At 36.9% G+C, this 26202-nt stretch overlaps 1 protein-coding gene and 1 non-coding gene across 2 annotated transcripts; both read left to right on the top strand.

Moving 5' to 3' along the window:
- Positions 1-1566: 1566 nt before the first annotated feature.
- LOC112793083 (small nucleolar RNA R71) lies at positions 1567-1674 on the top strand. Its single transcript, XR_003197792.1, has one exon. It is a non-coding gene; the product is annotated as a small nucleolar RNA R71 (small nucleolar RNA).
- A 14751-nt stretch (positions 1675-16425) lies between these two features.
- Positions 16426-18207, top strand: LOC112791383 (berberine bridge enzyme-like 17). Its single transcript, XM_025834192.3, has one exon. It carries the CDS (start codon positions 16439-16441, stop codon positions 18053-18055), a length of 1617 nt encoding a protein of 538 aa, XP_025689977.1. The 5' UTR covers positions 16426-16438; the 3' UTR covers positions 18056-18207.
- Positions 18208-26202: the final 7995 nt, after the last annotated feature.

Genomic DNA, 26202 nt, shown 5'->3' with positions numbered 1-26202 from the left:
TGGGGGCTCTGTTTGGCTCTGTTTTGAGAGAAGCTCTTCATGCTTCCTCTCCATGGTGACAGAGGGATATCCTTGAGCCTTAAACACAAAGGATTCTTCATTCACTTGAATGATTAATTCTCCTCTATCAACATCAATCGCAGCCTTTGCTGTGGCTAGGAAGGGTCTGCCAAGGATGATGGATTCATCCATGCATTTCCCAGTCTCTAGGACTATGAAATCAGTAGGGATGTAATGGTCTTCAACCTTTACCAGAACATCTTCTACAAGTCCATAAGCTTGTTTTCTTGAGTTGTCTGCCATCTCTAATGAGATTTTTGCAGCTTGCACCTCAAAGATCCCTAGCTTCTCCATTACAGAGAGAGGCATGAGGTTTACACTTGACCCTAAGTCACACAAGGCCTTCTTGAAGGTCATGGTGCCTATGGTACAAGGTATTGAAAACTTCCCAGGGTCTTGTCTCTTTTGAGGTAATTTTTGCCTAGACAAGTCATCCAGTTCTTTGGTGAGCAAAGGGGGTTCATCCTCCCAAGTCTCATTACCAAATAACTTGTCATTTAGCTTCATGATTGCTCCAAGGTATTTAGCAACTTGCTCTTCAGTGACATACTCATCCTCTTCAGAGGAAGAATACTCATCAGAGCTCATGAATGGCAGAAGTAAGTCCAATGGAATCTCTATGGTCTCATTTTGAGCCTCAGATTCCCATGGTTCCTCATTGGGGAACTCATTGGAGGCCAGTGGACGTCCATTGAGGTCTTCCTCAGTGGCGTTCACTGCCTCTCCTTCCTCTCCAAATTCGGCCATGTTGATGGCTTTGCACTCTCCTTTTGGATTTTCTTCTGTATTACTTGGAAGAGTACTAGGAGGGAGTTCAGTAATTCTCTTGCTCAGCTGACCCACTTGTGCCTCCAAATTTCTAATGGAGGATCTTGTTTCAGTCATGAAACTTTGAGTGATTTTGATCAGATCAGAGACCATGGTTGCTAAGTCAGAAGTGTTCTGCTTAGAACTCTCTGTCTGTTGTTGAGAAGATGATGGAGAAGGCTTGCTATTGCCAAACCTGTTTCTTCCACCATTATTATTATTGAAACCTTGTTGAGGTCTCTGTTGATCCTTCCATGAGAAATTTGGATGATTTCTCCATGAAGGATTATAGGTGTTTCCATAGGGTTCTCCCATGTAATTCACCTCTTCCATTGAAGGGTTCTCAGGATCATAAGCTTCTTCCTCAGATGAAGCTTCCTTAGTACTGCTTGGTGCATTTTGCATTCCAGACAGACTTTGAGAAATCAAATTGACTTGTTGAGTCAATATTTTATTCTGGGCCAATATGGCATTCAGAGTGTCAATCTCAAGAACACCTTTCTTCTGACTAGTCCCATTGTTCACAGGATTCCTTTCAGAAGTGTACATGAATTGGTTATTTGCAACCATTTCAATCAGCTCTTGAGCTTCTGTAGGCGTCTTCTTCAGATGAAGAGATCCTCCAGCAGAGCTATCCAAAGACATTTTGGATAGTTCAGAGAGACCATCATAGAAAATACCTATGATGCTCCATTCAGAAAGCATGTCAGAGGGACACTTTCTGATTAATTGTTTGTATCTTTCCCAAGCTTCATAGAGGGATTCTCCTTCCTTCTGTCTGAAGGTTTGGATTTCCACTCTAAGCTTACTCAATTTTTGAGGTGGAAAGAACTTTGCCAAGAAGGCATTGACTAGCTTTTCCCAAGAGTTCAGGCTTTCTTTAGGTTGTGAGTCCAACCATGTCCTAGCTCTGTCTCTTACAGCAAAAGGGAATAGCATAAGTCTGTAGACCTCAGGGTCAACCCTATTAGTCTTGACAGTGTCACAGATTTGCAAGAATTCAGCTAAGAACTGATGAGGATCTTCTAATGGAAGTCCATGGAACTTGCAATTCTGTTGCATTAGAGAAGCTAATTGAGGCTTAAGCTCAAAGTTGTTTGCTCCAATGGCAGGGATAGAGATGTTTCTCCCATAGAAGTCGGGAGTAGGTGCAATAAAGTCACCCAGCACCTTCCTTGCATTGTTGGCATTGTTGTTGTTTTCGACTGCCATGTGTTCTTCTTCTTTGAAGAATTCGTTTAGGTCCTCTACAGAGAGTTGTGCCTTAGCTTCTCTTAGCTTTCGCTTCAAGGTCCTTTCAGGTTCAGGGTCAGCCTCAACAAGAATGCTTTTGTCCTTGCTCCTGCTCATAAGAAAGAGAAGAGAACAAGAAAATATGGAATCCTCTATGTCACAGTATAGAGATTCCTTGAGGTGTCAGAGGAAAAGAAAATGGAAGGCAGAAGTAGAAAATTCGAACTTGTCAAAGAAGATGGAGTTCGAATTTTGCATCAAGGAATAGTGTTAGTCCATAAATAGAAGGATGTGAGAAGAAGGGAAGCAATTTTCGAAAATTAAGTAAAAGATTTTGAAAACATTTTGAAAAATACTAATTGATTTTCGAAAACCAAGAGTGGAAAAGAAATCAAGTGATTTTTGAAAAAGATTTTGAAATTAGAAATAAAAAAGATTTGATTGAAAACTATTTTGAAAAGGATGTGGTTAAGAAGATATGATTGATTTTAAAAAGATGTGATTGAGAAGATATGATTTGAAAAACATTTTAAAAGATTTGATTTTGAAAATTAATGACTTGGCTATCAAGAAAAGATATGATTCAAACATTAAACCTTTCTCAACAGAAAAGGCAACATACTTGAAATGTTGAATCAAATCATTAATTGATAGCAAGTATCTTTGAAAAAGGAAAGAAATTGATTTTGAAAGCATATGATTGAAAAGATATGATTTGAAAAAGATTTTATTTTGAAAAACTTTGAAAACCTGAAAAAAAATTTGATTTGAAAACAGAATCTTCCCTCTTGTGCCATCCTGGCGTTAAACGCCCAGAATGGTGCACATTCTGGCGTTTAACGCCCAAAAATCTACCCTTTTGGGCGTTAAATGCCCAGCCAGGTACCCTGGCTGGCGTTTAAACGCCAGTCTGTCTTCCTTACTGGGCGTTTTGAACGCCCAGCTTTTTCTGTGCAATTCCTCTGCAGTATGTTCTGAATCTTCAATTCTCTGTATTGTTGACTTGAAAAGACACAAATTAAAAATATTTTTGGATTTTTAATAATAAGGAATAATCAAAATGCAACTAAAATCAAATAACAATGCATGCAAGACACCAAACTTAGCAGTTTGTATACTGCTGACACTAATGAGACACATAAACACTCAAGTCAAAAGAATTCAAAGATCAGAGTAAGAAATCATCAAGAATTACTTGAAGATCCTTAAGACACATGAATGAATGTATGCAATTGACACCAAACTTAAAATGAAACACTAGACTCAAAAATATTTTTGGATTTTATGATTTTGTAAAATTTTTTGTGCTTTTTTTCAAAAATAAAGTGGAAAAATGTATCAAAATTCTTAATGAGAATTCCAGGAATCATGCAATGTTAGTCTAAAGCTTCAGTCTAAAGGAATTAGACATGGTCAGCCAAGCTTCAGCAGAACATTGCATTCAAGAGCTAAATTGATGAAGATCAATCAGCTTTGGTGATGATAAGAACATCACCTTGAAACACTAGAATTCATTCTTAAGAACTCTGAAGAAAGAAAATACCTAATCTAAGCAACAAGATGAATCGTCAGTTGTCCAAACTCAACAATCCCCGGCAACGGCGCCAAAAACTTGGTGCACGAAATTATGATCAATACTTTTCACAACTCAAATAATCCCCGGTGATGAAACCAAAAACTTGGTGTTCAATACCATGGCATAAACACAACTTCGCACAACTAACCAGCAAGTGTACTGGGTCGTCCAAGTAATAAACCTTACGCGAGTAAGGGTCGATCCCACAGAGATTGTTGGTATGAAGCAAGCTATGGTCACCTTGTAAATCTCAGTCAGGCAAACTCAAATGGGTATGGTGATATACGAATAAAACTATAAAGATAAAGATAGAAATACTTATGTAATTCATTGATAGGAATTTCAGATAAGCGTATGAAGATGCTGTCCCTTCCGTCTCTCTGCTTTCCTACTGTCTTCATCCAATCCTTCTTACTCCTTTCCATGGCAAGCTTATGCAAGGATTTCACCGTTGTCAGTGGCTACCTCCCATCCTCTCAGTGGAAATGTTCAACGCACCCTGTCACGGCACGGCTATCCATCTGTCGGTTCTCGATCAGGCCGGAATAGAATCCAGTGATTCTTTTGCGTCTGTCACTAACGCCCCGCCTTCAGGAGTTTGAAGCACGTCACAGTCATTCAATCATTGAATCCTACTCAGAATACCACAGACAAGGTTAGACCTTCCAGATTCTCTTGAATGCCGCCATCAGTTCTAGCCTATACCACGAAGACTCTGATCTCACGGAATGGCTGGCTCGTTTGTCAGGCGAGCACTCGGTTGTCAGGCGATCAACCATGCATCGTGTATCAGGAATCCAAGAGATATTCACCCACTCGAAGGTAGAACGGAGGTGGTTGTCAGTCACACGTTCATAGGTGAGAATGATGATGAGTGTCACGGATCATCACATTCATCAAGTTGAAGAACAAGTGAAATCTTAGAACAAGAACAAGCGGAATTGAATAGAAGAACAATAGTAATTGCATTAATACTCGAGGTACAGCAGAGCTCCACACCTTAATCTATGGTGTGTAGAAACTCCACCGTTGAAAATACATAAGAACAAGGTTTAGGCATGGCCGAATGGCCAGCCTCCCAATGAGGGTTCAATCATCAAAACATGATCAAAAGATCCAAAGATTGAAAGATCTCCCTAATACAATAGTAAAAGGTCCTACTTATAGAAAACTAGTAGCCTAGGGTGTACATAGATGAGTAAATGACATAAAAATCCACTTCCGGGCCCACTTGGTGTGTGCTTGGGCTGAGAATTGAAGCATTTTCGTGTAGAGACTCTTCTTGGAGTTAAACGCCAGCTTTTGTGCCAGTTTGGGCGTTTAACTCCCATTTTGGTGCCAGTTCCGGCGTTTAACGCTGGAAATTCTGAGGGTGACTTTGAACGCCGGTTTGGGCCTTCAAATCTTGGGCAAAGTATGGACTATCATATATTGCTAGAAAGCCCAGGATGTCTACTTTCCAACGCCGTTGAGAGCGCGCCAATTTGGCTTCTGTAGCTCCAGAAAATCCACTTCGAGTGCAGGGAGGTCAGAATCCAACAGCATCTGCAGTCCTTTTTAGTCTCTGAATCAGATTTTTGCTCAGGTCCCTCAATTTCAGCCAGAAAATACCTGAAATCACAGAAAAACACACAAACTCATAGTAAAGTCCAGAAAAGTGAATTTTAACTAAAAAATAATAAAAATATACTAAAAACCAACTGGATCATACTAAAAACATACTAAAAACAATGCCAAAAAGCGTACAAATTATCCGCTCATCAGTCATTATTTTCTATATTTTGCTTGTGGATTATTAAGGAATTGTTTGACAATTATATATTACTTTTTATAGGGTTGCTTGCATGTTCAATTTAATACTTTCAATAACTTATTTACCATGCATGCTAAGTGTTTGTGAAAAAACCCATATGGCATCATGCACTACTTTTATGTTATCCTACTACTTTAATGCCTGTTTTTCACAAAACTCCTTTTATATTTTATTAATTAAAATATAATTGTCAATACAAACAGATTGTTAGTTTGAAAGAGATGATAATCTAACTTGGACATTTAGTGCTTGATCTATGCTACTCATGCCTTTGCCAGCATGCCAATAAACATCTTACATTTAATTGTCATTACATGCACTTGCTATATTTTCATTGATGAACTCTTCACATGAAGTCATGACCATGTGTTAATGACATCCCTCTTTACCATGCATTGATTATCACCTATACTATCATCTCCCTTGCTCGAACCCTTAGCTTTACATGTACTTATTTTTTTCCTTTTTAGGATGGCCACTAAGAAAGGAAAAGAGAAAGCTACTCCCAAACCATCAGCAAGGAAAGGAAAAAAAAGAGCACTAGCTGCGGAACCACCCGTCCACTTGTACATCTCTATATGCACCGAGGACGGTGCAATCTTTAAGTGTGGGGAGGTCGATACCGACTTCCGTGGGTTAGTTACCTTCTTCTCAATACCAATGTTTTATTTTTTGTTTGTTCATTGTTGCATTTGCATGTTTGATTGCATATTTGTTTGATTTTGTGCATATTTTACCACTTGGTTGAAGTAATATTTTCTTTTTCAAGAAACTTTTTATAGCATTTCTCTAATTTGAATTAAACTTTTTTAAAAACTTGTTTGAAGAAATATTATTTTGAAACATGGTTTAGAGCTCGAACACACAAAACCCGTGAGATTTTGAGCCTAATTGATTGGTTGCATCTTATCAACTAATATTTTATTTTTGGTGTGTGTTGTTCTCTCTAAAATTGTAATATTTATCTTGCTTAATTCTATATTTCCATTATCTGATGTATGCATGCACTTATATGATTGAGGCCTTATTTCACTAAGCTTACATACCCATATGGCCTTACCTTTCATTATTCTTTGCAAACTAATTTGAGCCTATTTTACCCCATTTGTTCTTTATTTTAGCACATTATTAACTCTAAGCGGAAAACAATAATGTCCCTAATTTGAATCCTTGGTTAGCTTAGACTAGTGAAAGTGCTCACGAATTAAGTGTGGGGAAATTGGGATTGAAAATATTTGGTTTGAGAATTGGGTATTGTATATTCTTGATAAAATGTGAAAAAGAATGTTAAACACATGTTTATGCATGCAATACCTTAATCATATGCATTGAGAAAAATAAAAGAAAAAAATAAATACAAAAAAAATAATAAGAAGAAAAAAAGAGCAAATAAATAAAAAAAGGGGACAAAATGCCCCAAGTAAAGTAATAATATCAATGCATATGAATTGTACTTGAATTTGGGATGCATGAATATGTGATAAACATAGTTAATGGGCAGTTAGGTTTTGCATTGTAATTACATGGAATGTCTTAGGCTAAGTGAGAATTTTATGTTAATTAAGGATTCAGATTTCAGTCTACTTGACCAAATACAATCCTACCTTGACCTTGACCCCATTACAACCCTTAAAAAGCAAGTCTTAGAAAGCAAGATTAGTAGAGAATTGAGAGATCGAACCTTAAACACCAGAGCGACTAGAGTGTATTCACTTCTAGTGAGGGTTCGATGCTCGATTCTTTGTTCCCGGCTTTCATGAGCTATTTTCTTCTGCAAGTTTACTTGTACTTTATTTTGTGATTTGAATTAGTGAAATCCAGTTCATATTTATTCTTGAAGATTTATTTACTTTTCACCAAGTAGGTAGAATCATTTTTTTGCATGTAGTTGCATTCATATAGATAGGTTGCATTTCATACATTCTACCATTCCCCTTCACTCTTTTAGTTCTCTTGAGCTTAGCATGAGGAAATACTAATGTTTAAGTGTGGGAAGGTTGATAAATCACTATTTCATGATTTATCTTGTGCTCAATTGAGTGATTTTTATCAACTCTTTACCCACTTATTCATACTATTTGCATGGTTTTACATTTTTCCTTCCTGATTTTGTGCTATGATTGAAACCATAATTCTTTGGCCTTATATTTGCTAATATTAATCTTCTCTTATTACTATTCGATGCCGTGATATGTGCCTTAAGTGATTTTAGATATTACAGAGCAGGAATGACTTAGAGGAGGGAAAAGAAGCATGTAAAAGTGGAAGGAATAAAAGAAATTGAAAGAATGGCAAAGCTGTCAGCCCTGACCTCTTCGCACTCAAATGGTCATAACTTGAGCTATAGAGATCCAAATGATACTGTTTCAGTTGCAATGGAAAGCTAACGTCCGGGGCTTCGAAATGATATATAATTTGTTATAGTGCCAGTACAGTTAGGCAACGCGAATGCGTGCTCCACGCAGACGCATCGCAGTGACGAAAATCAGCGTATCAGAATTCGCAATCAGCGATTTCTGGGCTGTTTTTGACCTAATTTTCGATCCAGAAAACACAGATTAGAGACTATAAAGTGGGAGAATCCATTCATTCATCATCATTCACTCATAATTCATAATTTTAGATTTTTAGATATAGTTTTTAGAGAGAGAGGTTCCTCCTCTCTCTTAGGATTAGGATTTAGGATTTCTATTACAGGTTCAATGTTCTTTTAATTTATTTTCTACTTTTATTTATTCTATTACTTTAATTGTTTTTATCTTTTCAATTTGGCTTATGAACCATTCATGTTAGGATTTTCTTAATTAATATAATTTGAGGTATTTCAAATTGATGATTGTCTTATTCTATTTATGATGCTTTTATTTAATTTAAGATATTTTCCCCTTTTGGCTTTGGTTAAGTAATTAGAGACTCTTGAATTATCAAACTCTCTTGTTAATTGATAATTGGAAGTTGCTAATTGACTTGAATTTTACTAACTCTAGTCTTTCTTTGGGAATTGACTAGGACTTGAGGATTCATATTGATTTATCCACTTGACCTACCTTCATAGTTAGAGGTTGACTAAGTGGGAGCAACGAGAAATTCTCATCACAATTGATAAAGATAACTAGGATAGAACTTCTAATTTTCATACCTTTCCAAGAGTTTTCTTAGCTATTGATTTATTAATTCCTGCAATTTATTTCTCTTGTTCAAACCTTTCAAAAACCCAAAAATATTGTTTTCCATAACCAATAATAAAACACACCTCCCTGCAATTCCTTGAGAAGACGACCCGAGGTTTAAATACTTCGGTTTATAAATTTTATTGGGTTTTGTTACTTGTGACAACCAAAACTTTTGCACGAAAGAATTCTCTGTTGGTTTAGAAATTATACTTACAACTCGATTATATTTGTGAATTTCTTTACCGATAGAAATCCGATCGTCAATAAGATCTTGAAAAACCGCCCTCGTATCATCGACGGGTCGGGAGGTAGGAGTGGACGGAGAACTGCCAGAGGGAGTTCCCTGGGACAGTTGAGCCTTCAACCTAGCAAGAGTCGTCAAATCGCCAGGCATTTCAACTGCAGAAGAAAGCAAGAAAAAGCATAAGTACTCAACTCGGAACAACGACAAAAAAAAGGGAGAGACAACCACACACCAACATAAGTCCGGCAAGCAACCGGATCACCCATTACATCCCTAGGATTAAGAGGACGTTCCCCAAACAAATGCCAAAGGATGAGGGCCACATCCCGATCTTCCGGAGACAAAAACTCCTGCGTCACCCACGTCAAAACGGAAGGCCCCTCACCAAAATTCCAGTACGTGGGAAACCGACACTCTCCCTCCAACATCAACTAGAAAGGGTGGTGCCCCATAGCAGGGCGAACCTTGAAGTACCTACTCTTAAAGCCATGAAAAGAGTCCTCATATAAACCGAAGACCCGACGGTGGGGTTGAGCCCTAAAGGACATATACCCCTTCTTATGCTTCCCCTCCTTAGTCGGTAAGGTGCATAAGAAGAGTAAAGGAAAATCATTCACTGAAGCCAGAAGCTCCAGGAACTCGCAAACGAGCTCGAACATCCGTACTGCCGCCCAACTATTTGGATGTAGCTTAGGCGGCGCCACGGAACATCGGCTCAAAAGTTGCTGCACGAATGGAGAAAACGGAAGCCGCACACCAAGTCGGGTGAACATCACCTCGTAAACCCACATCTAATCCGGGACGGTCGGCGAGTCGAGGTTGGTATAACAACGCTCTCATCACCTCCCGGAAGAGCGAGCTCATACTCGCGCTCGGCATCACCCCCTCCACAATAGCCCCCTGGTCACGGAGCCGCTGAAGGTCCGCTTCCGTCACTCGAGACAGCGTCCCCCAAACGTCACTGTTCACCCAAGAATAAAGGGAGGGAACGCCACTAGCGGGAACCACCAGAACGCGCGCACCCTTAGTCCTCCACCGTGCCATACCTAAAATAGAGGCGAGCACCACCATCAGCCCAAAAAACGTGCGGCAATAACTAAAGGAAAAAATCAAAACACACGCCACTACCTACTGCCAACAACACAGTGGTGCTCACCCCCTTCAAAAACTCACTACCCCCTAGAAACAGAATACAACCCTAATCCCCACTAAACCAAAGAAAGAAATAAAGCAAAAACACAAAGGAGCAGGGCAATACAGATTACGAGGGCAAAGTGGAAGAACACCAACCTGATAATGCGAATGAAAACTTGAAGACAGCAAAGAAGCAGAAAGCACGACAGCAAAGAAGCAGGAAGAACACCCAAAATGAAAGAGAGAAGAAAGAGAAGTCCACAGAGAAGAGGCAAAAGCAAGTAGGAAATGAAGCAAACGAGGGAAGTAAAGTAGGAAAGCCAAAACGGATTTCGAAAGGGCGAAAAGATGTAAATAGCCCTAATGATAAACATGGCACGCAGGGGCAGAAAAGGGAAAGCAACCCAAACATTCCCTCGCAATAAATGCTCCCTTGGAAAAATGAAACTGACAAACACACCTCAAAAAATGCAACGGACGCAAGAATGCAGAAAGGTCGCGTTAATCAAACGACCAGGCGAACCTCGGCCTAACCATAAAACTCGGGGCCGACATATCGACCTTCCCCGCTAAGAGACAAATCCATTAAACTACGATCTGAGAAACCAAAGAAGGCCACAAAATGGCCAAAACCATATCCTCTAGCGACAGAGACCGACCTCACTCGTTCTCCCGCCGCGGGAGCAACTATTACGGATCCGGACCACGGATTATACACCAAGAACGATCTCAAAACTCGGATACCCGGGTCCGACCCGCTCCACCTATCTAAAAGGCCCGAAACCGGCCCATTAGAGCCTCTAACCAACAATCAAATTCAAACGTTCCCCTTATCTTAGCCAAACAAAGATAAGATAAGATAAGTCACCATCACCTATAAATAGAGGACCCATGTCCCTCTAGGTACTCATTCATTCCTCACACCTTATACCTTTTAGATCCATTCTGACTTGAGCGTCGGAGTGTCTTTGCAAGTGCATCCCCCTAATTAGCGGTTGTTTATCAAATCGTAGCAAATTGGCAAGATAACGGCCAATAGGATAGCGATTTGGGCTCGCTACAAAAAGAACCAAGATAGCAGCTGTTAGTTTTTCAACGGCTGCAAATCAAACCAAGAAGAGAGCCATCTCTAAGTGTCCCATCACTCGCTGAAGTCTAGAACACTGAAGTCTGAATCACTCCCCCTTTTCCAGCCCTAGCTTCTTTTCGACCCCCTACGCAGCACCACCATCGACCATCACCCCCAGCGTCTCCGTCATAACCACAGAACCACCACCACCTTCTTCGCCGAACAACCACCGCAAAAACTCTTTCTCTCTTTCTCTTTTCCTGTCTCCTGCCTTTTCTATCTCGCTGCCGGTTACCATCTAGCGCCGCCGCGACCATATTCTTCCCCTCCTTACAACCTCGCACTATGGGTCTGTGGCTCTCTGGCTCACCCATGCCTCTCTCATTCCCAGTCACTGAATTAGAATAGAGCAACTCTAGAATTAATTTGACTCAGGTTCTCATATCACCTTTTCTTCTCTATTTTAGTTAATTTAGGATTAGTTATATGTTGATTCTAGTGTTAATTTGATTTGCGTAGAATTATTTGCTGCTGTTAGTTGAGTTTAGGTTATAATTAGGATTTTCTGATTAGAATTAGTGTTAGTTTATACATAGTTAAACATGCTATTAAGAGCTTCTTGAGTTTGAATTTCAATTTGTTTAGATTGATTGATTGATGCTTTGTTGAGTAACTACAAAATGCTACTGACTTTTTATGTCATTGGTGCTGAATTTTGAATTGGTGTTGCAAAGAATGCTTTTTAGTGTTATTTTGTGTTGTTTATGCTTTTGCTTGCCAAGTGTTCAACAATATGTCAAGTGTTTTGAACATGTTTTAAAGTTCTATGCAGATATGATATATGATAAGGATAATATGGATGGCAATGTTTGATTCATTTAGTGCACCCAACCTAATGAGATATGGCTTAGTTGTTGTTGTATTGTTCTAGCTAGAGAAAATTTTGTTTCTTGCAATATCATGCCACAGTTAGTGATATGTTCCGCTAAAAATTTTGCATTACCTGATAAAAGCAATGTTGTGTGTGATTTCACCATAAAAGATATAGGTGCTACCATGCTTGACATGAGTAAGTGAGACATCTACTTTGAAGTATCTTTTGCTTTTTTGGGCTTAAAATAAGGAGAATTATGAGCTGATTGTGTTTTCATTAGTCATTTCAATCTAAAATTAATCATATTTGTTTTTTTTCTTCTCCAGATTCCTCACCAGCCTATGTTTGATCCTATCTTTATCATTGGACAAGGTCGTCAGTGCAATTTATGGCTTAAAAATACAACTGTTGGCAATATTTTACGCAAGTTGAGTAACATCGAGGTAGATGTTTCACTTTCTATTTTATGCAATTCCAAATAGGTGGCTGAGTTGCTAATGATCTATCTAGTTTGCATTTTGGTTATAGAAAATGAGTCATTTGTATGATGTATTTTGGGTAATTACTATTTTAGATTACTGATCATGGTTGTTATTCTACACAACGTGGAGGTTCACCTGTTGCATTACTGAAAATCATAGGAGACAAAGGTGCTGTTCAAGTTAATGGTAAGACCTATCGCAAGAATATCCTTCCGCCTGCTTCTAAAGCTGGAAAGAATGTCCAACAAAACATAGATGCTTCATCACTACTTTTATTATTATATTTCGGTTTTGATTTGTACATTTATTCCAAATTGATAAGGTTACACATTTCCACCTTCATGATTGGCAAGATGGCATAAATTAATTCATCCAATTTTGGTAAACAAAAATTTTTCCTTTAACATGTGTTCTTATTATTCTTATTGCTAACTCATGGCATAAATTTTGGTAACTTTTTCTTCCTAAAAATTATTCTGCAGTTTGTTTGGATGGGAGTGCACCAGCTTACCATCTTGATAGAGGATTTAGCGAAGAAATTCACTTGATGAGACAAATTGAGAAGTATATACTTTCTTCTTGATGCCCCTTTTTATCTATATCATACTGATTTCTTAAAAATGAGGTGCATTAATTTATTTCAATTTTAGGTATGCTGATTTTATTCTTTTAGGGTGTCTAATTTCTTATATTATACACCCTTTATGTATTTCCGCTCCGAGGCACAGGTATCCAGATCATCTTCTCCCTAAAGCATTATATTTCTGTTTTGCATTTCAGTTGACTGAAATGTGTTTCTGTGCTGCAAAACCTTGCACATGATTCATACTCACACTTATGTTCACAAACTCAATATTAAGATTTAAATAGCAAGAATTTTTCTGGGCATTTGTTGTAAGAAAGTTTGACTTATAGAATATGCTTATAATCAATGAGTATTTTTTACTGTATAAGTGACTTAGAATTTTTTTGATGAATATTCATGTTCACAAAAAAAATATTGAAATTCTGCTATATTAATTTATTTTTCAATAGAATATATTTCATTGAAAAATAAAAAGGTCATAATTTCAACCTCTGCATTGTAACTTTAATTTTCTGCATGTTTTCTTTTTCAATGGTTCTCAATCAGGAAGAACGGTAACAACTACTAGATAAAAATCCTCAAAAGTAAGTCTTTGCTCTTTAGATGAAAATGCTTACCACTTTTTTTTTATTAATGTGGATTTGGATTCTAAATTAATTTCCAATCCCATACTAACATGTTTGTATTTTTTAATTTATTTGTATACTTTTGAAGGTATATATATTTGTGCTTTACTTATCTTCAAAAACTGCATATGAATGCAAAGAAGAGGGAAAGTGAAGAAGAACTAACAACACTCAAGCAGGATGCTATCGATGAAAAAATATCACCCTTAAATTCTGCCCAAAAAGTAAAGAAGTTTAAAAAAAAATGCAAGAAGAGTCTTAAACATCACATTGAAGTTTAATTTTGTGCCAACAATTTTGTTCCCGAGTACATTTTTGTTTTTTATTGTTAACAAAAGAATTTTGTTTTGAATGCCTAATCTATACTTCATTAGCTTTTGCCCTCAATTTTCAACTAATTGAAAAAGTACAGCTTAACATACATGATAGTTTTATTAACTTGTGTTATGCGTAAATTTATCAATAACGGCTGGTATGTTATTTTGCGACAGTTTAAAATTGTCGCAAATCCATCAAAAAATTGCCGCTGTTCAGCGTGTTTCTTATAATGTATTTATTAATAATAATTTTAATGTGCTTTTTAATACACATGTTAATTATACTCATTATATTGGTTCATTTTACACAAACAAATTTATTCGAGGATCAAAATTACACCAACAAATTTATATAAATCAAAACAATTAAATTCGATTTATATATTTTTAATGTGGATTTAATTTACTATTCCTACAGTATATACATGTAAATCGAATCTAATTGATTGATTTACTATTTATACTGATAAGATTATTGATATTTTTATTTTTAAATTATATATATTTTAAAGTTAACATTGAAAAAATGTCAATTAGGATTATCTCCTATTTGGTTTTAAATAAAATATAAAAAAATCAAAATAAATAAGAATAAAAATTTAATTTTTGTGTTTTAGTTTAAATTTTAAAAGATTTATATTTTTATAAACTTAGAAATTTAAAACGAAATAATAACAAGTTTTTTAAAATTCATTAAAAATTATCCTTTGACTCATTAGTATCTAAAAAATAATTATTGGGACTTTTGATATTAAAAAATTAATATAAATTAAAATTTAGCCTTTTAAGATGACATAAGAATTAAAATTTAAATTTTTTCAGCGTAAAAAATAACAGATAATTATACAATATAAAATGATTAATTATATTTATATAATATATAATTTAAAAAATAATTAAAATATTATATCAATTAAATTTAGAGGTGAAGCCTCGTCTAAGGAAAGGGGACAATAGTCCTTCCTAAATCTCAATTTTTTCTTATTAATTAGATAAAAATTTTAATTTAGTCTTCTAAAATATTTAATTAATCTTTTTTATATCATAAAATTAATTTTTGTTCTTCTTTAAAGTTTATTTTAGTTTAGCCCCTGATTAAATTATTATTTAATTTATGAGAATAAGTATAAAATTTATTACTTTAATGACATTTCTAACTCAAATTTAAATTTTTTAGAGCATAAATGTAATAGTTGTTTATTATCTTTTATGTACAAAAGATAGATTTCATAAACTTTATAGTCCGATAAACAATGACTCTTATATCGACTTAGATAGATAAGGACAGATCGTAAGAAAATAGTTTAAAGTAATTATTAAAATAGCTTAAGAAGAAGAAACATATGGAGTATCTGTATTTTTTATTTCCTTTAAAATATGAATTTAAGGATAAAATACGTGAATAAACTAAATACACATCAATATTATTTAAATGTTTCAAATCATCAAAAAATGTAACGTGAGTATTATAATTATTTTTTAAAATTTTAAATATTTATGATTATTTTTAATTTTTTATAATATTTATTTTTTTAATTTACTTTCCAAACACTAATAGAAATAATGTAAACTACGTTATATAAATATTTAATTATATATTATCCGCGTTAAGATGTCGTGATTTATATATAAATAAAAAAGTTACAATTATGTCTGATTCTAATATTTTATAAAGTTGTAATATAATAAAAAAAATTTAAATATGTTATTCATGTAAATTGTCTTTTTTTTCTATAATATCCCTTAATCCAACAGACTAAAGACTAATTCAGCGCGATATTGAGTTCTATTTAAAATATTTATTAAAAATAAACTTTTTATCTGTTGGATCCAAGACCAACTGATTTTTGTAATAAATTTAATTTTCAAGCTATCCATTCATTTTTTTTTGACAGAAGCAATCCATTCGATATGTATTCCTATTGTATATATGAGTCAAAAAGGACAATTTTTAAATGTGACTAGACATTTTCCATGACTAATTGACCATCAAAGAATCTGAACAATTAACTATAATAACACTAATCGATCATTAAAATTATTTACTAATTTATTTTAAAATATATAAAAATATATTAAAATATATTAATTTATTTTTAGGATAGTGCTAAGAGTCAATGGTTTAAGCATACAATGTATACAATAAACTAAATCTTTGGTCCATATAAATTGATTTTGGAGTTCACCAAAAATCGAACCCTTGACCTTTCGTATCTAAAATTCTAATATCATGTCATGAACCCACTTATCCCAAAAACATAACCTGAAAGGATAATATAACACTAATAATCATACCTCTAATACTTCTTAAATCTCTATTGTTCGTAGACTTAGACTATTGGCTCCCTATACTTTTCTTCTTAAATTTATTTTGTGTTATATATACTGAATGCAACGCTAACAATGCGGCAAGTAACAAACACCACTTTCATTTCATAACAATAATGGTGACATCATCAACATCATCATTGTCATTTCTTCTCCTTTCAACTCTGCTAGCACCCACTATTGTTCTTCTTCTTCAATCTTCCGTTTTACATGCAAACCCAGATGCTTACTTTCACACTTGTCTCTCAAACAAGAGATGGAAAAACCCATCAGCTCCTGTTAGCGTGACCGGAGCGCTATACACCAGAGACAACTCATCCTTTTTCGACATTCTCAGCCTCCACACCCGCAACAAGAGGTTCAACAGACCATACACGCCCAAACCCATCGCCATCATAACCCCTTTTCATGAATCGCACATTCAGGCGGCGGTTGTATGCTCCAAAGACAGCAACTTTCAACTCAGAATCCGAAGCGGCGGCCATGACTACGAAGGCTACTCCTACGTATCAGATGTTCCCTTCGTTCTTCTCGACATGTACACTTTTAAATCCATTCACGTCAACATTCAAAATGCCACCGCTTTGGTTGAGGCCGGCGCATCACTTGGACAGCTTTATTACAAAGTCGCGCAGAATAGCCACGTTCACGGCGTTCCTGGCGGAATCTGTCCGTCCGTCGGCACCGGCGGCCACTTCGGCGGCGGTGGCTATGGCAACGTCATGAGAAAATATGGCCTCGCCGTAGACAATATAATTGATGCCAAAATCGTGGATGTAAATGGTAATATCCTTGACAGAAAATCAATGGGGGAGGATCTGTTCTGGGCCATAAGAGGAGGTGGAGGTGCCAGTTTCGGTGTGATTCTCTCGTGGACAATGAAGCTGGTGGAAGTACCTCCAGTGGTGACGGTGTTCAGGTTGAACAGGACCTTGGAACAAGGCGGCTCGGACCTTGTTTACAAGTGGCAACATGTTGCACCGAATCTCCACAGGGATATTTTCATCAGACTCCAGATCGAGGTGCGTCAAAAGACGGTTCGAGTTTCCTTCGTCTGCGAGTTCTTGGGACGAGTCGATAGACTTCTGAGTTTGATGGAAAAAAGTTTTCCAGAACTGGGATTAACCAAAAGTGATTGCTTTGAATTGCCTTGGGTCAACAGCACTCTTTTCTTTGCAGAATACCCAATCGGAACAGTAGCAGAAGCGTTGCTATACGAATCATCAAGACCTGCTGAGTCCTATTTTAAGGGTAAATCAGATTATGTGCAGAAAGTTATTTCAAAAGAGGGTTTGCAATCTGTATGGAAAAAGTTCATCGAGAGTGAGGTAATAATCATGGAATGGAACCCCTATGGTGGAAGAATGTGGGACATTCCAGCTTCGGCTACTCCGTTTCCTCATAGAACAGGGAACTTGTTCCAGATTCAGTACATGATAACTTGGTATCAAGATGGAGAAGATGCCATTAATCATAACTTTAATATTTTAAGGTCCATGTATAAGATTATGACTCCTTTTGTTTCGAAATCGCCAAGACAGGCTTACCTTAACTACAGGGACAGAGATATTGGAGCCAATCCAAGCAATGGAACAATCAATGTTGACGCCGCTCGAATTTATGGAGCCAAGTTTTTCAGAGAGAATTTTGATAAACTGGTGCAGGTCAAAACCAAAGTTGACCCTGAGAACTTCTTTAGATATGAACAGAGTATACCACCTCACAAATATTAACTGAATTTGAATTCATATTTTACCATCTCAGAGTATACCACCGCTGCTCCATTGATCAACAGGGCCTGCCTCAAGTCATTTGCTTTTCTAGTCATGGATATAATAAATTTTTTCCATAATGACCTTTCTTGAAAAAGTAGAAATATATTAAAAGTGATGATAATTAAATTTATATTTATAATTGTGATATGAATAGAATTATAAAATTACAATGGTTGCCGATTTTTTTTATAAAAATTTTGATTATTGTGATGTGAAAATTTGGATTATTCTGTTGATCAATTATTTGGATATAACATACACAAATTAAAACACATTAAATATACATAAATATATAGTGCTCATCTATTATATCTATTATTCTATTATATATTACTAATTTTATAATCAAAATTTGTCAGATATCACTCTTTTATTCTAACTAAAATTAAATCTTTTCCTTCAAAATTAAGAGCTCTCCCCTCTTCTTTCTTCCTTTCTCTATCTCTCTTATTCCTTCACTTACTATATCTCTCTCATATATCATTATCAATGACTAATTACAAATTTGACAATCAAAATATACATGACATTCTCTAATTGTATTCAAATTAAATTAAATTAAAATTAAAATATTAAAATTAAAATATAGTTATAGTTTATTTATATATTACTAACTAATTTAATAACTAAAATGTGTCACGTGACACTCTCTTATTAAAATTTAGAAAAAATATTTTTCTCAAAATTGGTAAACATTCTTCTTATATTTTCTTATCTACCTCCCTCTTTTTTTCTATTTCTCTCTCTTCTTCTCATTCTATATATATAAATTATAATTTATATTTTATATTAATAATTTAATAAATCAAAATGTGTCACCAGAGAATTTTTCATTATAATTAAAATAATTTTTCATTATAATTAAAATAATTTTTTTCTTAACTTTTAAAATTAACAAACTCTCTGTTACATTCTTCTTCTTTATCTTTCTCTATCTTTTCTCTTATTCTCTATTTTTTCTACCTTTCTATTCTACAAAAAATAAAATTAACAATATAATATAATTTAAATAAAAGACATTATTATATGCATATTATTTTATTTTATTTTAAATTTTTACTACTTATCTTTCTAATATATATTTTCACTTTTTTTCTTTAAATATTTATTATATATAATTTAAAAAAATACTAATGTTGTGATTAAAAGTTATAATCAAGATTCAATTATTTTAAAACAAAAATAAATTTGAGTTAATTTTATAATTATCAATATAATTTTTTTATGATAATATCTAATTATATTTTTATATATATAGAAAAAATATTATTTTTAAATAACAAGCATAAAAATTAATTATTTCTATTTGTACAACAAAATTAACACTTAATCAAATATAAAAGTATATACGTTAAATTCTTTAAAATTTTAGATAACGAATGTTAAAATTAATTATTAGTAAAAAATTAAACTCTTTCATATAAAAATAATAATTAAAAAATTATTATTTAATTTTATTTTTATTTACAAAGATCATGGTCTTCTTAGTCGACGGAGACTTTTATTCCTTACGACTATTTTGTAAATGCAGTTTAATGCTATAAATTTTATGTCATAATCTATAATATCAGGATTGATATAATTTTAAAAGATTTATATTCTCGTAATAGTATTACGAGTAAAAATATTAATTATATAAGATTTTGAAGTTTTTTTTAATCCATTTAAGGCATTTAATATTTTAGACAAGAAAAAATGTTATATAGTGTTTGTTTGGAATTTTGGATTGTCAAAAACGCTAATTAATGATACATTCTGAAATTCATAGAAAGATTTGTATAATAATTACTTACTAAAAACTCGTCCCAAAAAAGCAATTAAAAACTGTATATCTAGTATTTATATTATTTAAAAAAAATCTAAATTTATATTATTTAATATTTATTATTTTTAATAATAATTAATAAATATTAAATAAAATAAATATAAATTATTTTTAGTTAATTTTTTTATTATCAAATATTTTTACCAAATTAATGAGATAGAACCGCTCTCTTCTCACAGAGCTCTCAGACCTTTACATTATTGTGTGGTTGAAGTTGAACGTTTCACCTTTTAATTTTATTTTAAAATAAAAGAAAAATAGGTTTTAATTTTTTATGTGAGATAAATAAATTTTTGACTAATTAAAAATATAAAAATATATCTTATTTTTAAAACGTAAAATATTTAAATTTTTTTTAAAAGATCGATTTGTTTTTATCTATTTTAAAGGTAGAAATTTAAATATTTTATATTTAAAAAATTGAAAAAAATTTATATTTTTAATTAATAAAAATTTTATGTGTTTTTAAATTAAAATTTAAAAAATTATTTATTATTTTTTATTTTATTGAGTTAATATTTATTATGGTTAAAATAAAAAGAACGGTCAAAGCGTTTGGTATTTTGACTATTTTCTATTTCTACTGCAAACTTAACAAAAAAATATTAAATATACTTTTATATATTAACAATTATAACAAGAAATCGAATGGCTTTTATTATTATTTTTTGTACTAAAGTGTTACGGATTTGGCTAACGGATCCTACACCTAGAATGGTCTCAGAACTCGGATACCTGGGTCCGACCTGCTCCACCTATCTAAAAGGCTCGGAACCGGCCCATTAGACCTTCTAACCAATAATCAAATTCAAATATCCCCTTTATCTTAGCCAAATAAAAATAAGATAAGATAAGTCACCATCACCTATAAATAGAGGACTTAGGTCCCTCCAAGTACTCATTCATTTCTCAAATCTTATACCTTTTAGATCCTGTTGAAGTGTCTTTGCAGGTACCTCCCCCTCATTACTCCGCCAGAAGACTCCGGCATCCACCCCGACCAGCGAGTTCCCGATCCATCTCTCAACCCGTACCAGAGACATCTCGTACATTGACACCATCTGTGGAGAACTTACAAAGTTAGGACGAAATGGCGAACGAACTCGAAAAGCAATCCCCGAGCCACCACGACAACTCCCGAACAAGGAACCCGACTCCCGAACACCGAGAAGCTACACCCCACGGAAGGATAGCGAGCACTATCCGCCAGACAACTCCAGTGCATAACAAAGAAAACAGCCCCCTTATCGTCGAGGGACGACACCCTGAAAATATGGGAGAAAAAGCAGCTCATATAATCCAAAACCTCTGTCTCCGGGTACAAGAACTCAAGGGCTGAATTGCGACCAAGGAAAAGCACAACGCCGAGAATGGAAGTCACGCAACCTCCAGATCAAGATTTCGCCACGAAATCTGGAAGGGCAGGTTGCCAGAATGACGACATGCCAAGAGGTACAATCGCAGCGTCTCCCATGACCACGGACATGGCAGGTCGTCAGAACGGCAACATAGCAAGAGGAGCAATCGCAGCGTCTCCCACGACCCAGCCTATCAACATGACACGGATGACAATCGATGACACCGAGAAGCCAAACACACAAGAAACGACCACGTGATAATGGGAGCTATCCCCTTTACTGAAAGAATCCTGAAACCTAAACTTCCTAAAGGCTTCGACAAACCTATGGATATGAAGTATGACGGAACCAAGGATCCGCAGGAACACCTAACGGCCTTCGAGGCCAGGATGAACGTAGAAGGGGCCGCCGACGCGGTCCGATGTAGGGCCTTTCCGGTAACCCTAGCAGAGCCCGCGATCAAATGGTTTAATGCCCTCCCCAACGGATCCATAACTAGCTTCCACGATATCTCACGAAAATTCATGGCCCAATTCACCACGATAATCACAAAAGCCAAACACCCCATCAGCTTGCTGGGAGTCACCCATAGACCGGAGGAGTCCACAAGAAAATACCTCGATCGCTTCAACGACGAATGCTTAATGGTCGACGGGCTCATAGACTCAGTCGTGAGCCTTTGCCTAACTAACGGGCTAGTGAACGAAGACTTTCGAAAATACCTCACTACCAGACCAGTGTGGACCATGCCAGAGCGTCGCAAAGGAGTACATAAATGACAAAGAAGTAAGCCAGGTCGTAGCCGCCAATAAGCGGCAGCACGGTAGCACACAACACGGCAGCACGGCACCTCGGCATAACTCCCCACCAAGAGAAAACCAGAGAGAACATCCTAAACCAACAAATGTAAACCGACCCCACAGAGTCGGAAAATTCTCTAACTACACACCTCTTACGGCCCTGATCACAGAGATATACCACCACATAGCAGATCAAGGCATCCTTCCAAGGGCCCGACAGCTAAAGGAAAGAACAGGCGGCAACAAGACCCTGTACTGTGACTACCACCGATGATACGGACATAGGACACAAGACTGCTTCGACTTAAAAGATGCCCTCGAGCAAGCTATACGAGACGCAAACTCCCCGAGTTTGCCAAAATCATCAGGGAACTAAGACGCGCAGAAAAAGAGAAATCACCAGAGAGAGAAGGACGTAACCCAAGGACACAGAGACAAGCCCCCGGGGAAAGCTCTGAAACAGATCCGACCATTATTGTAAACGTCATCACATGCAAAGACACCCTGGGGAAATCAAAATCAGCACTAAAGAAGGACCTCAAAATCCTGGCAGTCAGACACCAAAACCTGACCACCACTACCAATAGAGCAATAACATTCTCCCCCGAGAATTGCCAGCACGACACCTTGGCAGAAGATGCCCCATTCATCATCTCAGTAAAGATTGGAACCGGGATAGTCAGAAGAATACTGGCTCGGACTCTATAATGACAACCTCCAAACGCACCGTAACGGAGTAACCGGACTCGGGGATAACTTCCTCAAGCTGTACGGTTCCATCATCCTTCTCCTTACCATATGGACGGGAAACCAGAGAAAGACAATCCTGTCCGAGTTCATGGTCCTCAAAGATTTCACCGCTTACAACGTCATCCTCGGAAGAAAAACAATAAATGACCTCTCTGTCATCATCTTTACCAAATACCTCCTAATGAAGTTTACGGCAGAAGATGGCTCCGTCGGAACTATCCATGGGGACCGGAAAACCGCGGTAGAGTGTGACAACGCCAACCTAGCCCTATGGAAGAGATCCTGAGACGGGGCCGGCATATTCTTAGCCGACCTGGATGTCCGACAAGACGGGCAACCCAGACCGGAACCAGAAGGAGACATGGAGAAGCTACAAATAGGGCAAACCAAGGAAGAATACACCTTCATCAACCGGAATCTCCCTTATGACCTCAAGGAAGATCTCTCGTGCCTCCTAAGACAGAGTAGAGATTTGTTCGCATTCACGACTGCCGATATGCCAGGAACAGATCCCGAACTAATGTCCCGCCGACTAGCCGTAGATTCTAAATCCAAGCCCGTAACACAAAGAAGACGAAAAATGACCCCAATCGAGCAGCCGAGGTCAAAAAACAAGTCAAAGCCCTCATTGAAGTAGGTTTTATCAGGGAACTACCCTATGCGACTTGGCTGGCTAATGTCGTGCTAGTCAAAAAAGCTAATGGGAAACGGCGGATATGCGTCGACTACACGAACTTAAACAAAACCTGTCCAAAAGACGCTTTCCCCTACCAGATATAGACGGGCTGGTAGACGTCGTATCCAGCCACCAATATCTCAGTTTTATAGACGCATATTTCGGGTACAACCAGATACCCATGCACCGATCCGACGAGGAGAAAACGGCCTTCATCACCCCCGACGGTACGTACTGCTATACGGTCATGCCCTTTGGCCTGAAAAACGCCGGAGCCACCTACCAAAGGCTCGTCAACAAGATATTCCAAAGCCTATCTGGGACCAAGCTGGAAGTCTACATAGATGACATGCTCGCCAAAACTAGGGGTGGAAACAGGCCAGGCCAGGCTTTGCTCTTAACAGGTCTGGCCTGTCATATAGTTGATTGGCCTGAGCCTGGCTTGCAGCTTGCTATAGGCTTTTTTTAAAGTATTAAGCCTGGCTTGAAGCCTGTTAAAAGGTCTGATATTTTTTTAAAAAAAAATGAAAATATTATTTAAAAAAACTATTTTTTAATAAACATATTTATTTGTAATATGTCATATTTAATATTTATAAGAATCTTTAAACTTTAAAGTATTTAAAATATACAAAACTATTTATAATTAAATAAAATAAATTTTAAATATCTCATAATTTTATTAATAATAAAAAAATTATTTATATATGTAATTATGTACTAACAGGCCTAGGCAGGCCTGACAGGTCAATAAGGCTAATTAGTGAGCCTGAGCCTGGCCTATTAATATAATAAGACTTTTATAGGAGCCTGGGCCTGTACCTATTTTATAACAGGTCAGACCAAATATAGGCCAGGCTGCAGGCCCCTGGTAGGCCGCCTAACCTTTTTCCACCCCTAGCCAAAATCGAATTCGGCGAGCAACTCGTCGGCGACCTCGAGCATGTAATGAACACCTTAAGGAAACACCGAATGCGCCTCAACCCGACCAAATGCGCCTTCGAAATGGAAGCGGGAAAGTTCCTTGGTTTCATGATCACACAACGCAGGGTAGAGGCAAACACCGAGAAATGTAGAGCCATCCTCGAAATGGCAATCCTGAAAAACTCAAAGACATCCAAAAACTTACCAGCCGACTAACCGTACTATCTCGTTTCCTCGGCGCGTCGGCCCAAAAGGTGATCCCTTTCTTCAGACTTATGAAGAAAGAAACCCCTTCAAATGGGAAGCACAATGCGAAGAGGCATTCCAACATTTCAAGAAAGTCCTAGCGGAACCCCCGGTTCTCGCTAAACCCCAAACAGGAGAGACCATTTACCTATACCTATCTATAACAGAAGAAGCACTCGTAGTAGCGCTTATCCGAGAAGACGAGAATAAGGCCCAGCGACCCATCTACTTCATAAGCAAAGTCTTACAAGACACGGAATCGCGCTACTCATGCCTCGAGAAACTTGCCTTCGCACTCCTCACGGAATCCCGTCGTCTCTGACAATATTTCCAGGCCCACCCTATTACGTTCTGAACCGACCAAGCAGTCAGGCAAGTCCTACAAAAACCTGACCTAGCGGGGAGGATGCTAGCATGGTCCATCAAACTATCCCAATTCCAAATAAAATTCGAACCCCGGAATGCAATCAAAGTGCAGGCCATGGCAAATTTCATCACTGACATGACACCGGAAAATCCCACCCTCGAAACTTGGAAATTACACGTAGACGGCTCATCGAACACTACTTGCGGAAGAGCCGAAGTGATACTTGAAAGCCAAAATGGGAATGTAATCAAGCAATCCGTTCGATACGAGTTCCCGGTCTCCAATAACCAAGCAGAGTACAAGGCTCTCTTAGCCGGCTTAATTCTAGCCAAGGAAGTCGGGGAAAAAATCTTGGAGGTATGCAGCGACTCACAGGTAGTCAGCTCCTAAGTTAACGGAGACTACCAAACACGAGACCCCCTGCTCCAACAGTACCTCACCAAAGTAAACAAGCTAAAGGAAGAATTTGACCATGTAACCATACAACACGTCCCCAAAGAACGAAATGTAAGGGCAGACCTACTCTCAAAACTGGCCAGCACTAAGCCAGGACAAGGCAACCGGTCATTAATTCAAGAAGTCATCAGAACGCCATCTATATCAACCACCACCGACACCAGCCTACCGATCTCTAACCAGGAGTCATAGACCTCCCCCATCCTACAATACCTCCTTAACGGAGTACTACCCGAGGATCCCAAAGAGGCAAATCGGATAAAAAGGGAAGCCGCTAACTACACCATCATAACAGGACAGCTATACAAACGAGGATTCTCGCAACCCCTACTCAAGTGTATCGAGCCCGGGGACACAGAGTACATACTAAACGAAATCCATGAAGGCTAATGCGGCCATCACATCAGAGGCAAAACCCTATCCCAGAAGATCAGCCGAGCCGGTTACTTCTGGCCCTCAATCATCAAAGACTCCATACAAACAGTCAAAAACTGCGACAAGTGCCAAAAGCATTCCGACTTTCACAAAGCCACCCCGCACCAACTCAGCACAATAATGGCAGATCGGCCATTCAGAACTTGGGGCGTCAACCTCATCGGCCCCTTCCCAACAGCCCCTGGACAACTCTGATACATCATAGTTGCAGTAGACTACTATACCAAGTGAATTGAGGCCGAACCCCTGGCCTTCATCACGGCAGCCC

Source organism: Arachis hypogaea, chromosome 3 (assembly GCF_003086295.3).
Source record: "Arachis hypogaea cultivar Tifrunner chromosome 3, arahy.Tifrunner.gnm2.J5K5, whole genome shotgun sequence".
Classification (NCBI taxonomy): domain Eukaryota; kingdom Viridiplantae; phylum Streptophyta; class Magnoliopsida; order Fabales; family Fabaceae; genus Arachis; species Arachis hypogaea.
This window is presented reverse-complemented; position numbering and strand designations above follow the sequence as displayed.

Excerpts from the sequence above, each read along its gene's own strand:
- LOC112791383 (XM_025834192.3), top strand. The coding sequence starts at position 16,439 with ATGGTGACATCATCAACATCATCATTGTCATTTCTTCTCCTTTCAACT.